This window comes from Salmo salar, chromosome ssa15 (genome assembly GCF_905237065.1).
Source record: "Salmo salar chromosome ssa15, Ssal_v3.1, whole genome shotgun sequence".
In the NCBI taxonomy this organism is placed as follows: Eukaryota; Metazoa; Chordata; class Actinopteri; order Salmoniformes; family Salmonidae; genus Salmo; species Salmo salar.
Window position 1 is genome coordinate 91,834,451 of NC_059456.1, and position 17,415 is coordinate 91,851,865.

Here is a 17,415-nt window from a genome sequence, read left to right on the forward strand (position 1 = left end):
TCCCGTTATTTTACAGCATTGGACCATTATAAACACCCAGAGCAGGGAAGGAACCCGCTCTAGATACTCAAGTAATCCTCAGAGCAAGGAAAAGAAGTTCAACTATAGCTTGCTGGAGTCTATTTTAGCTCCATGTTTCTGAATTTATAAACGACTATTGGACGTCTAGTACTTCATTTTTATTTTGCCTTTTACGCGAGTGGATTTCTATTGCTATGATAAGATAATATTTTTTAATTAGAATTTTTACTATATTCCAAATGTTTAGAGAATCTTGGAGATTGGCACAGTACCACAACATGAGGTCGATGGATCAAGGTATGGATGCCGCGTGCTGAATTGTGATAATCTGGTAATTTATCAACCCTATTGATTTTCGAGTAGCCTAATAGCCTAGTCCTGGACGTGTGTGTATATGTAATTTTACATTGTATATTCGACAAAATAGGGTTTATGGACTCGTTAGTTGTCTAACGTATGTGGTATATCTGGACAGTTAGTGGTTTGGGAAATAACTGACGCCCATGAGTTGATCAGCCTATAGCCTACCACGGCGATTCGCTATTACATGCCCCAAGGACAGCCATTGGGGAACACTATAGCGCCGTGTAAGGTAGGCTACTGTAGTGGCTATACGTCATTGTAGTTACATGAATATGACGCTTCAGGTTATAATTCTAATAGTTTACATGTATTACCAGTAGGCTAACATCATACTTAAAATAACATTAATGACTCTATAATGGGCAGTAATGTATCAAAATTCATAATAATACTATAATGGTAAAGATGTATAATAGGCATTGTTAGCTGTTACCTAAAGCCTGTGGGATGGGACATGATTTCATTTGCATTATTAATTGTGAGTTCAGTATGTTGGGGTAAGCTGGGAGTTCACTATGTTGATCTCCTTGGGAGTTCACTATGTTGATCTCCTTGGGAGTTCAGTATGTTGACCTCCTTGGGAGTTCAGTATGTTGACCGTCCTTGGGAGTTCAGTATGTTGACCTCCTTGGGAGTTCAGTATGTTGACCTCCTTGGGAGTTCAGTATGTTGACCTCCTTGGGAGTTCAGTATGTTGACCGTCCTTGGGAGTTCAGTATGTTGACCGTCCTTGGGAGTTCAGTATTTTGACCTCCTTGGGAGTTCAGTATGTTGACCTCCTTGGGAGTTCAGTATGTTGACCTCCTTGGGAGTTCAGTATGTTGATCGTCCTTGGGAGTTCAGTATGTTGATCGTCCTTGGGAGTTCAGTATGTTGACCGTCTTTGGGAGTTCAGTATGTTGACCTCCTTGGGAGTTCAGTATGTTGACCTCCTTGGGAGATCAGTATGTTGACCTCCTTGGGAGTTCAGTATGTTGATCGTCCTTGGGAGTTCAGTATGTTGACCGTCTTTGGGAGTTCAGTATGTTGACCTCCTTGGGAGTTCAGTATGTTGACCTCCTTGGGAGTTCAGTATGTTGTTCTCCTTGGGAGGTCAGTATGTTGACCTCCTTGGGAGTTCAGTATGTTGACCGTCTTTGGGAGTTCAGTATGTTGACCGTCCTTGGGAGTTCAGTATGTTGACCTTCCTTGGGAGTTCAGTATGTTGACCTCCTAGGGAGGTCAGTATGTTGACCTCCTTGGGAGTTCAGTATGTTGATCGTCCTTGGGAGTTCAGTATGTTGACCGTCTTTGGGAGTTCAGTATGTTGACCTCCTTGGGAGTTCAGTATGTTGACCTCCTTGGGAGTTCAGTATGTTGATCGTCCTTGGGAGTTCAGTATGTTGACCGTCTTTGGGAGTTCAGTATGATGACAATGCCAAGGCAAGAGACTTTCAGGTAAGGTATGTATGGCTATTTAACAGTTTGGTTTGGGATTAATAAATGTAACAAATTATAAAAAAATTGTATTTCAGTAATAAGCTATTTCACACATTTTTGCTATCAAGGCATTATTAGGCTGCACCTAATTTTAGCATGGGACTTTTTTTCAGTTATTGTTGCTAGGAGCAATTAGGAGTAGGACCCACACATATTTCAGACTTCTGCTGTAAACTTTTACAATATAGCTATTGCGGTATGGTGTGATTACAAGACGTTATTACAACGCTATAACAATGGTTGTACTGTAATAGCTGATACTTTAGGGTTTGCAGGTGTAATAACTACAAATGGTGTTGTTCCACTGTCAGGTTTATCACAAATATTATGTATCCTATTAAAAAACATGTTTAGACACCAAGGAGCGCAGGCTGGGGTTTAAATTACAATAATCTGTCAACTTTCTCTAGCCTGATCCTAGATATGTATGTGCTGTTTAATCAACTCCTATGGTCATTGTCATGCCACAGCACAAACAGATCTGGGATCAGCAGTCAGGCTCTCTCAATTCAATGTAAATCAGGGCTCGTATTCATAAAACGTCTCAGAGAAGGAGTGCTGATCTAGGATCAGTTCCCATTGTCCTTGTAATCATATTTATTATAATCTAAAATGCCAAACTGATTCTAGATCAGCACTCCTAATCTGAGATGCTTTATGAATGCGGCCCTGGTTTTGGGCCACATAATGTTGTTTTTTAGTACGATCCGACTGAGCACATTGCACCCTGGGAGGTGCCATTCCTATGAGCAGTTTGAACAGAGGTACATTCTGTGCTGTTTCATGAGTACAACCCACTAAGTGTCGTCTTGGTTACGTATAGCTGGTGTGGGCCTGTCTACAAGAGGATTCTAATATCCCATAACCCTTTGCATACATTAGGAAAAATTTTAAACAATGGGACCAACGATGCTGGTTAGCAACGACATTGGTCCCATGAATCTGTTTATTTTCAAAAGCTTCCTCATGGAATGATTAGGTTGTCCTGACCTGGGTATCTTCAACCTAGTCTACAGTACTGCCTTCACTCAACAAAATGGGCGGTTCAACAAGGGTTCTTCTAAGATCCTCAAAGTCCTTTGAAGAAACTTAGCGTTCTTGGCACGGAAAATGACCCCCAAAAGGTTATTCCAAGAACCCCATAAGAGGTGGGGTTTATCGAGGAACCTCCTTAGTTGGTGGGGGTTCTTGCAGGAACCTAACTGCCCAACTAAAATATTTGATTTTAAATTTGAAAGGACAGCAGGTGCAGGCACTTAACTGAACAATGTAAAGATCTCCTCAATTTAAGGTAAGGTTTGTCCCCTATATGATCTAAATTGATATTGTTTTATGATGATACCATCTATTTTTTCATATTTGTGCAAATCTTTCTAAAACAGAAAATGGACACAATTCAATGGATATCAATCATCAAAGAGGTAAGAATATGTAGGCTATAAGAATATGTTGAAGGCTAGCTGTATTGGGTGCAGATGACTGAACTGCTCACTTTTGTGTCTGAAGGTATACAGACAAGGAGGCACACAAAGGTATGTCAATTAGTATTGGTATGTTATGCAGATCACATGTACCATCCTCATCTACATTATGGACAAGGTATGTGTATGTTTACCACAAACACCAACGTATGAATACTGTCATGTGCAGGTTTTGTTAAACATCTTTATAATTACTATTTTTTGGATTCACAGACTTCACCCTCCCTACACCTCTGATGAATATAACAGGAAACCTGTTCGATCACCATGCACTGCAAAATCATTCTGGCTATGGATACGGAGAACATCAACACATTAACATCAACACTCCAGAGGATACAGAGAACATCAACACATAGACATCAAAACTCCAGAGAATACAGAGAACATCAACACATAGACATCAACACTCCAGAGAATACAGAGAACATCAACACATAGACATCAACACTCCAGAGAATACAGAGAACATCAACACATAGACATCAACACTCCAGAGGATACAGAGAACATCAACACATAGACATCAACACTCCAGAGGATACAGAGAACATCAACACATAGACATCAACACTCCAGAGGATACAGAGAACATCAACACATAGACATCAACACTCCAGAGAATACAGAGAACATCAACACATAGACATCAACACTCCAGAGAATACAGAGAACATCAACACATAGACATCAACACTCCAGAGGATACAGAGAACATCAACACATAGACATCAACACTCCAGAGAATACAGAGAACATCAACACATAGACATCAACACTCCAGAGGATACAGAGAACATCAACACATAGACATCAACACTCCAGAGGATACAGAGAACATCAACACATAGACATCAACACTCCAGAGAATACAGAGAACATCAACACATAGACATCAACACTCCAGAGGATACAGAGAACATCAACACATAGACATCAACACTCCAGAGAATACAGAGAACATCAACACATAGACATCAACACTCCAGAGAATACAGAGAATACAGAGAACATCAACACATAGACATCAACACTCCAGAGAATACAGAGAACATCAACACATAGACATCAACACTCCAGAGGATACAGAGAACATCAACACATAGACATCAACACTCCAGAGGATACAGAGAACATCAACACATAGACATCAACGCTCCAGAGAATACAGAGAACATCAACACATAGACATCAACACTCCAGATGATACAGAGAACATCAACACATAGACATCAACACTCCAGAGAATACAGAGAACATCAACACATAGACATCAACACTCCAGAGGATACAGAGAACATCAACACATAGACATCAACACTCCAGAGGATACAGAGTACATCAACACATAGACATCAACACTCCAGAGGATATACCCATTGGACTTAGGGCTCTGCTGGGAGTTTATTTTTATATTCTGCTATGCCACTAAAATCCTAATAAACACTGACAACTAAAAGATTGTGTTATTGTTATGCGTATTATTATTATTATTATTATTATTAATTATAATAGGGGAGGGGGGTAGTTAAAAAAATGAACCCCAAAAGCTTATTCAAAAGGTTCTTTGAGGATCCATTAAAAGGGGTTCTTTGAAGAACTTATAGGGCTTCCCCCACAGTTTCAATTTGAAGAACCCCGAAAATATACTCCAGGAACATTTTATTTTTAGAGTGTTACAAACATTTCCACCTAAACAGTCGAATCCTGAAGCCGTTTCCATTGGATTTACATGTAATGAACCAATGCCAGCTTTAGAAATGCCTTTGTCAAATTTAGTTTATAAAGGTTCTGGTATAAACGTTTATTAGTAATACATTCATTAGAACATAGACCATACCAGTGAACTTATTTTTTGTTGTTGTAATTATTCATAATTTAAATATTTATTTACTCATTGATAAAGCATCTGGGATGATGGGTGAAAATGGATGAAAATGCTCGAATGCTCATCCAGTAAGCCAGTCTAGCATCCTTTCATACTGTAGACTATATAGGCGACTGTAATTGGGCATATCTTTACAGTTTGTATAACAAATTACAGTAAGATACCCCTATATGCCATGCGTAATTGCTTGGTGCCAGACACCCGGGGGCAGCAGCACATCAACTGTACTACTGATGCAACTCATCACTATGAAGTTGTGCACCTGCAGCTGTTCTGTCAATGATCATAGGGAGGCGTGATCACTCCGCCTTTGACACCTTGCACCGTATTTATTTAGGGCTTCTATATGAAAATAGACACGCCTTATCTCTATATGAGGTTTAGTTTGAAAGAGGAAGTTTAGCTGCTATTACGTTGCACTCGCTGCTCGTTCTTTTCGCAGTTTTTTTTTTTTTTACTGAGGCGTCAGTGGCGCATTATCGCTTCAATTGAGCAAGTGAAGATTCTATCATAGCCTATCCACCTCCGTCAAGGCCTCTGACATCGCAAGGCCTTCGTGGATGAAGAGAACAGCCAGAGTAACATCATTGATTATACAAAATATCTGCTTCCTTTAATTTTTATTATAAGTAGATTGATTCAATAAGACAGATGAGCTCGTTTTACGACAGAAAAGACCCTAGTGAGTTAGGGCTGGAAGAGGAACTGAGTCAAGTAAACTGCCAAGATGAGTTGGAGTTTGATTACCTGTTTGAATATGAACCACCTTGCAACAACTTTCCCGGGGAAGATCAAGGTTTGTCCAATGGCTTGTCAAGTCTCCCGTGCGCTTTTCACCTTTAGATGCTTATATTACTTTTCAACGTAAAACGTTAAATGCAGTGGCGTTATTGAAAACAAATAAACAGCGATGTGATTTTGACAGAATGCTATTTTCCTTCCACTTCTAGTTCTAGTAAACATTACTAAAAGGAAATACATTTTTTCCCACAAAAATTATACAATTGATCCTGCATTTGCTATGCATGTCTGTATACATTGTATAATCATGGCTAGCTTGTTTCAACACACTTTCTAACTGGAAAACATCATCTGTCATTTGTTTTATGTGCATGCTTTAATGTTTACAAATATTCTAACAGTCACAAGGGGCCCCATTTGATGACGTGAATAGTTTCCACGACTAAACCTTTTGTTTTCTATGATTGTTGATCAAAGGGATTGAATAAAAATGATTGACAACATTATTATTTGAAATGGTTGTTTGTTGAATTCAAAGAACATACAATTTCTGTTTGTGGCTCTCATGTATATTGCAAACATGGATCCAAAGTTTTGTAAGATGTGTGATTTATGAGAAAATGTATTATCTTCAGTAATTTTATATAATATTTTCTTCTGATCATTTCTCTTCCTTGTTCCCTACCTACCTCTCAGTAGATGAGCCAAATCTCTCCTCACAGAGAGTCCTCAGTGCTGCATCCCATCTGGCCTACCCCCTGGAGGAGACTTCCCCCTACGACATCAAGTGCAGCGAGCACAACCCAGAGAGCCTTTCTGGTTATGAACACCTGGAGGCTAAAAACTACCTGGACCACACCAGGCCTGGGGGTATCGCCCTGAGCCCAAGGATCGAGATCACCCCGTCACGTGAGCTCTACAGCCATGGACGAGACTCCCTTCAGAACCACCCTCTGAACATCAGTCCCCGGCCCACTCTGACCGTCCCGGGCCACGACAGCCTGGTATACCGTGAGCCCCAGTGCCTGAGCCCAGCCAGCAGCAACTCCTCCACCAGCTGGCACTCGGAGAGCTATTCCCCCTGGGCCTCCCCTTGCGTGTCCCCAAGTAGTGGTCAGACCGGGTCCGGAGACCTCTGCCCCCGCTTCCAGAACATCCACACCGGCTCCCCCCGCACATCCCCAGGCACTTCCCCCCGCACTGAGGAGGGCTGCCTCGGCCCCCGTTCACCCTCCCCATCCATCAGGCCAGGATCCCGCTCCACCTCGCCACAGGGCAAGCGCACCTACGACATGTACAGGAATCCCAGCCTGGTCACTGGGATCCGTTCCCGCAGTCCCTCCCCACACGGGGGCCACGGGGAGCACTCCCAACAGAACGCAAGTGCCCATTACGGGACCCCCAACAGTATGGCTGAGGCCATGAACGGCTACGGCACCGTCCAGCCTGGTCTGGTCCCCACCAAGGTAGTGAAGACGGCCAACCAGGCGTACGCCCTCTACCCAGAGAACCACAGGGAGGTCAACTACCTGGTGTCCTGTGAGCAAGACGTTAAGAGTAAAACTGGGGCGGAGTCCTTCTTTGTGATCCCTCCCATCTGGACCAAGCAGCTGGTCCCCAACCTTTGCAGGTGAATGGTGTAGGAAGCCTGTACTGTATAGGTAAAGGGTGCAGTTAGTAGGCTAGTACTGGAATACTTTCTGCCTAACCAGGGACACACCCATATTATGAATCAGATTTAGTGTCTATTACATTGTATCAGTTATATGACTACATTAGGAGCCACACTTTAGGAAGCCTAATCACAGACAATTAACCCTTTTTTCCATCTCTTATTTCCTGTAGCATCCCACTTTCTTCTCTGCCCCCTCTGGAATGGCCTGTCCCCAGCCATACAGACCAGTATGAGCTCCATGTTGACGTGCAGCCCAAGCCTCATCACCGAGCCCACTATGAGACAGAGGGGAGCAGGGGAGCGGTCAAAGCCCCCACTGGAGGTCATCCTGTCGTCCAGGTACGCTGCTGGCTCTGTATCACTCTTGAAAAGGAGGTGCTTTTGGGAACCTTTTTTGGTTCCATGTAGAACGTTTTCACCCAATGAAGAACCATCAAGAACCCTTTAGGAACCATTTGGTGAAAGGAATCTATAGTACCTTGCAGCAAAAAGTTAAAACATATCCTAGAACCAAAGAGGGACAGGTGAAGAACCCTGTATGGTTCTAGGTAGCCCATTTTAATGTAGGACAGTCTGAATAGGAAGGCCTGTTGCGTGTAATGGTATTTCCTAGTCATCATTACAGCATGTGGTACTACTGCCCCAGGGCCTGGCTTATGAAAATGACTACTGTGTGTTACCGTGTACGTTCTATCTGTCATCCTTTACCTCATCTTTTCTCTCTCTATCTCTCCCTCTATCTCTCACTCCTCTCTTTTCTTCCTAGCAGCCTGCCACACTCACTGAAATTAGTTATATCTTGCACTGATATCTTATACATGGCAGCTACTGTATCCTCACACCAACTCCCATACTTACTACTATAAAACCTTTCTAGACGTTCCACAGAGATGCTGACCCATGTTGACTCCAATGCTTCCCACCGTTGTGTCAAGTGGTGGACCATTCTTGATACACACAGGAAACTGTTGAGTGTGAAAAACCCAGCAGCATTACAGTTCTTTAAACACTCAAACTGGTGCACCTGGCACCTACTACCATACCCCATTCAAAGGCACTTAAATATTTTGTCTTGCCCATTCACCCTCTGAATGGCACACATACACAATCCATGTCTCAATTGTCTCAAGGTTTACAAATCCTTCATTAACCTGGCCCCTCACTTTCATCTACACTGATTTGAAGTGGATTTAACAAGTGACATCAATAAGGGATCATAGCTTTCACCTTGATTCACCTGGTCAGTCTATGTCATGGAAAGAGCAGGTGTTCTTAATATTTTGTACAGTGTGTTGTGAATTATTTCAAACCAAGTATCATGAAAAGATTTGTCTTCTTGCTAAAAAACACAGCGCTGCGGTACCCCTCACAGCCACATGTTTTCAACCACAAGTAGGTTTCTGTTTATTTGGTCCTTGGTGACCCCTTTACACACTGGTCTCATGACAGTGGTCTCAGGAGACAGGAGTAGTGAACTTTTGGTCAGGCGTTCTCATATGATAAACAGAAATGTAAGCTGAACTTAAAGTGCAACTGAAGGCAATAAATAACTTATCTGAGAGAAAATGGCCTTTGTGGCATCGATATTGTTCAGAAACATTTATTCTAGTATCACATTTACTATAAAGTGTAAATAAGAACATTTTGGTCATAAAGTGACATGAATACGTGGTGTTGAACAAAGGTAGCTGAGTCTGACACAGTGAGTAAAATAGTCTACTGCTGCAAATACTAAACAGGCCATTTGAGAAGCCGGTTGCCATGGTTGCAGTGAGTGAGTCAGAACGAGGGGGACTGGGAAAAGTAAAGTGAAGAGTTCAGTCTGGGACTGGGAGGGAGTTTGGACGTGCCTAGCCAGCCACATGATTGGATGACACCAGGCACAACTCACTGACCGTGAGAGACAGAAAATAGAAATTGAGAAATGCTTAATTTCCGCTCGGCCAGGTTCTGACAGTCAACAACCGCAAGGAAGCTTTCATTACGTTGCCGTGGAAACGTTAAAATATGAACTGAAAATTATAGGCCCTGCTTAAAATATACAGACGACCGTCAACATGTGGAAATGTCTTCTATTAAAGAGCATCTGAACGCACTGATTCCACATGTATTTTTCTGTTGCTCACTAAGAAAACAAGATATTTGTCTTGGGGTGTAGTTTGGTGTCAGTTACTGATGTTTGTCCCCCATCAGACACCATAGGAACAAAGCCAGTATCACTTCCTCAAAATAGTCAGAATGAATCTAAGATAACTCAATAAATCTGTCATTAATTGAGACGTTTTTGTAGAGGAGGTTTAGTAGCACAATTTTACATCTAGCTAAGGTGTCTGATGCAGTATTTATCAAGTTAAATGTGAGATATGTTGTCTTAGGTACAGTGCATTCGGAAAATTATTCAGACCTCTTGACTTTTTCCACATTTTGTTACGTTACTGCCTTATTCCAAAATCACTCTGCACACAATACCCCATAATGACATAGCAAAAACCTGTTTTTTTAAATGTTTGCAAATTTATTAAAATTAAATTAAATATCATATTTACATAAGTATTCAGGCCCTTTACTCAGTACTTTGTTGAAGCACCATTGGCAGCATTACAGCCTTGAGTCTTCTTGGGTATGGTGCTACATGCTTGGCACACCTGTATTTGGGGAGTTTCTCCTATTCTTCTCTGCAGATCCTCTCAAGCTATGTCGGGTTGGATGGAGAGTGTTGCTGCACAGCTATTTTTAGGTCTCTCCAGGCATGTTCGATCGGGTTCAAGTCCGGGCTCTGGCTGGGTCACTCAAGGACATTCAGAGACTTGTCCCGAAGCTAAGACAACGCAGGATTGGCTGTGTGCTTAGGGTTGTTGTCCTGTTGGAAGGTGAACCTTCGCCCCAGTCTGAAGTCACGAGCGCTCTGGAGCAGGTTTTCATCTAGGATCTCTGTATTTTTCTCCGTTAATCTTTCCATCGATCCTAACTAGTCTCCCAGTCCCTGTCACTGAAAAACATCCCCACAGCATGATGCTGCCACCACCATGCTTCACCGTAGGGATGGTGCCAGGTTTCCTCCAGACGTGACACTTGGCATTCAGGCCCAAGAGTTCAATCTTGGTTTCATCAGACCAGAGAATCTTGTTTGTCAAGGTATGACAGTCCTTTAGGTTCCTTTTGTCAAACTCCAAGCTGTCATGTTCCTTTTACTGAGGAGTGGCTTCCATCTGACCACTACCATAAACGCCTGATTGGTGGAGTGCTGCAGAGATGGTTGTCCTTCTGGAAGGTTCTCCCATCTCCACAGAGGAACTCTGGAGCTCTGTCAGAGTGACCATCGGGTTCTTGGTCACCTCCATGACCAAGGTCCTTCTCCCCCAATTGCTCTGTTTGGCCGGGCAGCCAGCTGTAGGAAGAGTCTTGGTGGTTCCAAACTTCTTTCATTTAAGAATTATGGAGGTCACTATGTTCTTGGGGACTTTCAATGCTGCAGAAATGTTTTGGTACCCTGCCCCAGATCTGTGCCTCAATACAATCCTGTCTTGGTGCTCTACGGACAATTCCATGAACCGCATGGCTTGCTTTTTGCTCTGACACGCATTGTCATCTGTAGCACCTTATATAGACAGGTGTGTGCCTTTCCCAATCATGTCCAATCAATTGAATTGGTGTACTCCAATCAAGTTATAGAAGCATCTCAAGGATGATCAATGGAAACAGGATGTACCTGAGCTCAATTTCGAGTCTCATAGCAAAGGGTCTGAACACTTATGTAAATGTCAATTGCAAAAATGTGCAAACTTTTCTAAAAACCTGTCTTCGCTTTGTTATTATGGGGTATTGTTTGTAGATTGATGAGGGAAAAAAATATTTAATCCATTTTAGAATAAAGCTGTTAACAAAGTCTGATCCGCTGCGCTGCCGGGCAGTCTGTCTCACTGTCTGTGTGTTCTGCTGTAGTATTGGATAGAGTGTAATCGCTGCAGATGTGTATGTTAGTGGGCAAGTGAGCATTGTTGAAATCAAAACCAAACTCTCAAGTCGTGATGAACTCGTTTACAAAACTCTGTTTTGAATGAGACTGACTTTATGACCAAAATTATCCTATTTACACTTTGTAGTCAATTTTGACACTCGAATAACTTTCTGAACAAATATCGATACCACATAGGCCATTTTCTCTCAGGGAAGTTGTTTCTTGCCAGTTGTGCTTTAAGTTCAGCTTACATTGAACATGTAAAGAAGTGCTGCTAACTCTATACAGCATGTATAAATTGTGTCAAAAGGTAACAAAATGTTACATTTTTTATTTACATTTTTTTTCATATGAGTATGCCTGACTAAAAGCTCATCACTCCTGTCTCCTGAAACATTGTCATGAGACCAGTGTGTGAAGGGGCCACCAATCCATGTGAAAGCTATGATCCCTTAATGATGTCACTTGTTAAATCCACTTCAATCAGTGTAGATCAGTGGTTCACAAACTTTTTATAGTCCCGTACCCATTCAAACATTTCACCTCCAGCTGCATACCCCCTCTAGCACCAGGGTCAGCGCACTCTCAAATGTTGCTTTTTGCCGTCATTGTAAGCCTGCCACACACACTATACGATACACTCATTCTTATGTTTAATAAATGTGAGTTTTTATCACAACCCGGCTCGTGGGAAGTGACACAGAGCTCTAATAGGACCAAGGCACTAATAATAATAATAATAATCATAATCATAATAATAATCATAATAAAAATCAATAATTTTTCTCTTTATTTAGCCATCTTACATGTAAAAACGTATTTGTTCATCAAATTGTGAATAACTCTCCACAGGTTAATGAGGATGGTGGGCTTAAAAGGATGCACATAACTCTGCATTGTTGGTTGTATTGGAGAGAGTCTGTCTTAAATCATTTTCCATACACAGTCTGTGCCTGTATTTAGTTTTCATGCTATTGAGGACCGAGAATCCACTCTCACATAGGTATGTGGCTGCAAAGGGCATCAGTGTCTTAACAGCGCGATTTGCCAAGGCAAGAAACTCTGATCGCAGCCCTATTCGGAAATCTGGCAGTGGCTTATGATTAAATAACATTTTCACAGAACCGCTTGTTGCAATTTGGATGAGGCTCTCTTGTTCAGATATCGGTAAGTGGACTGGAGGCAGGGCATGAAAGGGATAACGAATCCAGTTGTTTGTGTCATCCGTTTCGGGAAACTACCTGCGTAATTGGTCACTCAGGTGCTTCGCTATATCACGTTTGACATTGTCCGTAAGCTTGAGTTCATTTGCACACAAATCATAGAATGATGGAAAGACCTGTGTGTTGTCCTGGTTAATACAGAAAGAAAAGAGCTCCAACTTCTTCATCATAGCCTTAATTTTGTCCCGCACATTGAATGTAGTTGTGGAGAGTCCATGTAATCCTAGATTCAGATCATTCAGGCGAGAAAAAACATCATCCAGATAGTCCAGTCTTGTGAGAAACTCGTCATCATGCAAGCGGTCAGACAAGTGAAAATTATGGTCAATAAAGAACTTTAGGCTCGTCTCTCAATTCCAAAAAAACGTGTCAATACTTTGCCCCTTGATAACCAGTGCACTTCTGTATGTGTTAAGTGTTACATGGTCGCTGCCCATATCATTGCATAATGCAGAAAATACACGAGAGTTCAGGGGCCTTGCTTTAACAAAGTTAACCATACCAACACATCTTGGCCACCAAAGTCCATTTGATGTCACAAAGCTGTCCAGTACTTAAAAATTATTCTCTCCTGGTTTCCAGTGGTTTGCAAAAGAGGATGTCTTCTTTAATTGACCCCCCATAAACATAACAGACATATACCAGGAGCCTTGCCAGGCCCGCCAAGTCTGACTCATCCAGCTGTAATGCATATAATTCACTGGCTTGTATGCGAAGCAGTAATTGTTTCAAAACATCTCCTGCCATGTCACTGATGCGTCGTGAAGCAGTGTTGTTTGATGGAGTCATTGTCTGTATAGTTTTTTTGGCCTTTTCCCCCAGCATTGTCCCAGCCATATCCGCGGCAGCAAGAAGAGTAAAGTCCTCCACAATAGTATGGGGCTTGCCTTTCCTAGCCACTCGGTAGCTCACCATATAAGATGCTTCTAGCCCCTTCTTATTAATGGTATCTGTTGCTTTTATACACGTCTTACTTCTCGAAAGTTCTTTATTCTCATTCAAAAAACTCCCGTGGCTTATCTTTCAAATTGTCATGTTTCATTTCTAAATGTCTGCGCAAGAGTGAAGGTTTCCCACGGAGAGTAATGGTTAATATGATTGGATGTTAATTATTTGACTAGGCTACCTGTATTTGACATTGTGTTGTTATTTTGCTTAACACTAGATGGTTAAATTTTATTTTTGGCAGTGAAACAAGGCTACTCAGGCGAGGAAAAAAAACTCACCCAAATGCATTTGTATATATAAATGGACTGTTTGAAAATGTGAAGAAATTCAAAATTCTATATTTCTTTTCATGTGAATCACATTTTTATTTGGCGTACCCCCACCCCAGTTTGGGAATACCTGGTGTAGATGAAAGGGAGGAGACAGGTTAAATAAGTATGTTTACGCCTTGAGACATGGATTGTGTATTTACTGATTTATAGGGGACAATGCACATAAATCAACGTCAATATTACAATAATGCAAAATTCATGTAAATGTGCCGGGGTTAGCCAAAAGCTAATTTGCACTGTAGTTCCCGGGCAGCTAAGGACAATTACAAGGCCACAATACACATACTCACTAAAACAATACAAAATACATTACATCCAATAATATAGCATTCTGTGTGTGCCATTTAGAAGGTGAATGGGCAAGACAAAAGATTTAAGTGCCTTTGAATGGGGTATGGTAGTAGGTGCACCAGTTTTAGTGTCAAGAGCTGCAACACTGCTAGTTTTTTCATGCTCAATAGTTTCCGACACCTTGTAGAGTCAATGCCCCGATGAATTGAGGTTGTTCTGAGGGCAAAAGGGGGTGCAACTTAATATTAGGAATGTTTTTTACACTCAGTATATATATATATATATATATATATATATATATATATATATATATATATAATCACACATGCGCGCGCGCACACACACACACACAGATGCAGATTAGTGGAGAGACCAGCAACTACCTTGGAAGGAAGCATGCAAAAACCACAAAGCGTGAACTTGCAACTAAAAGTATCTGTCTAAAAAGTCATGAGCTTGACACTGTTTGTGCGTGTGTGAGACAGAGACGTAGGGGGTTTAGTGGTGTGAGTTAAAAGAGAAGTACGTAAAGTGTAGACGTCTGTTGCAAGCAGACTTTATTTAGCTCAATATTGTCGACAACTAGGCCTACAGCTTATTTGCAATTTTATGTAATGACTTTGATAAACATTTATGATTAGGAGTTTGTCACGGTTGTCGTAGGAAGGAGCGGACCAAAGTGCAGCTTGTGTGTCGTTCCACATTTTATTTTCACTGTGAAACTTTGCAATACATACACAATAAACTGAACGAACAAAACGTGACGCAGAGTACAAAAATACACTAACTCAGAAACAATCTCCCACAAACCCAGGTGAAAAAAAACCCTACTTAAGTATGATCTCCAATTAGAGACAACGAGGACCAGCTCCCTCTAATTGGAGATCATCCCAAACAAAACCCAACATAGAAATACAATACTAGAACATAACAAAATAGAAAAACTAAACTAGAAAACCCCCGTCACACCCTGACCTACTCTACCATAGAAAATAACAGCTTTCTATGGTCAGGACGTGACAAGAGTTTTACATCATGTTATAAACATGTATTTTCTATGTGGCCTCCTCCAATTCACCAGATCTCTCCACTGTATAGAAACTTGAAGTACTGGAATGAACGTAGACCTTGCCTTCTTTCTTTTGTCTTGAAAGTGTCCGTGGAACATTGGCTCACGGGGTAAAGCTAAGGCTTTGGCAGTCTAATTTTCTCATCTAACAAGTATTCCAGTGAATCATAGTTATTCCTACGTAGCTCTTTTGAATTCCATTTACTTTAGCACAAACAGAAACCATCCTCCGACAGGGCCGTCAAATGTATTTTTGAATTTTTTAAAGTTCAAGCTCATTTACTATTAGCTATACATTTAGCCGCTACACGTTAATCCTTAAGAGATTATTAACGCACCCATGCGTAAATCTAAGTAAGATAATAAAAAAATACCCATTACAAATACGTCAGTTTAAGCTAGAGATATCCGCCTATGTCGGCCTTCTGCATCTGCGGTGGAAGGTGGCATAGCTACAGCGGTGTTTGTCAGACCATGACAAAAAGAAAATCGGTCTTCTCACGAAAACATTTGTAGTGTCCGAATGGTTGTCACCACTCTATGGAAAGGGGAGACTCTCGCAAACATGATGGTGTTCTCTGTTTTGCTCTACGACCCCCATCAGTGTCACGGGACTTGTCGGAAGGTAACCCAAACAAACTAATGGAAGTATGAAGGTAATTCTGTGGCAACAAATATAAGGGGTTAAATATGTGTCCAAAAAAAGCACTAATATTTACTGAGTTTTCTTATCTCCTAGATATAGGACAAACACTTAAAAAAACGTATTCCTTATGATACATTTATTGACTGTATTTTTGCCATTTGTGAATGTGTTATTACTACAATAGTCCATAGAATAGCATTTAAATGCCAAATTCTATATTTTATCAAATAAGATTTATGTCACGACTTCCACCAAAGTCGTTTCCTCTCCTTGTTCGGGTGGCGGTTGGCGTCACCGGTCTTCTAGCCATCGTCGATCCACTTTTAATTTTCTATTTGTTTTGTCTTGTTTTCCTTCACACCTGGTTTCCATTTCCCTCATTATTTGTTGTGTAATTAACCCTCTGTTCCCCCCCATGTCTTTGTGTAGGATTGTTTGTTGTAAGTGCTTGTGCACTTGTTTACTGGTGCGCGTTGGGTTTTTTGTACCGATATTCTGTTGAAATTTTATGCCTTTGGTTTTTGGATTAAACTGCTCCAGCTACTACCTAGTTCTGCTCTCCTGCGTCTGACTTCCCTGCCACCAGTTACGCACCCCTTTACAATTTACATTAACTCAGCACTGGGATTAAAACTCTAATTTAATACATACTGGGGGATCTGTTAGCAGAAAAAGTATTTTGTTAACAAAAGGTAAACAAATAAGTTTGCTTTGTAGAACCATTAAAAAAAAAGCTTTATAGCAAATTTCCTGCAATTCATCACATTTTGCCATGTCTTATGCCAGGTCAATATCAAATCAAACTTTATTTGTCACATGCGCCGAATACAACAAGTGTAGTCCTTACCGTGAAATGCTTACTTACAAGCACTTAACCAAGAGTGCAGTTCAAGAAGAGTTAAGAAAATATTTACCAAATAGACTGAAGTAAAAAAGAATAATAAAAAGTAACACAATAATGAGGCTATATACAAGCGGTACCGAGTCAGTGTACAGGTTAGTTGAGGTAATTTGTACATGTAGGTAGGGGTGAAGTGACTATGCATAGATAATAAACAGCGAGTAGAAGCAGTGTACAAAACAAATGGGGAGGGGGGGTCAATGTAAATAGTCCGGTGGCGATTTATTAATTGTTCAGCAGTCTTATGGCTTGGGGGTAGAAGCTGTTGAGGAGCCTTTTGGTCCTAGACTTGGTGCTCCAGTACTGCTTGCCGTGCAGTAGCAGAGAAAACAGCCTATAACTTGGGTGACTGGAATCTCTGACAATTTTATGGGCTTTCGTCTGACACCGCCTATTATA

The 17,415-nt window shown here is 41.2% G+C and overlaps 1 protein-coding gene across 5 annotated transcripts in view; it reads left to right on the plus strand.

Moving 5' to 3' along the window:
• LOC106572627 (nuclear factor of activated T-cells, cytoplasmic 2) overlaps positions 1 to 17,415 on the plus strand; it is a 58,697-nt gene continuing 41,282 nt past the window's right edge. The window contains exons 1-3 of one of the 5 annotated variants that reach the window (XM_014146982.2): positions 1 to 318; positions 6,670 to 7,603; positions 7,819 to 7,987. In XM_014146982.2, coding sequence (XP_014002457.2) covers positions 261 to 318; positions 6,670 to 7,603; positions 7,819 to 7,987 — 1,161 coding nt within the window. In that variant the 5' untranslated portion in view covers positions 1 to 260. Of the gene's footprint in view, positions 319 to 5,553; positions 6,029 to 6,669; positions 7,604 to 7,818; positions 7,988 to 17,415 lie in introns of those variants that run through there. The other 4 variants (XM_014146983.2, XM_014146980.2, XM_014146979.2 and 1 more) reach the window with 4 other exon arrangements.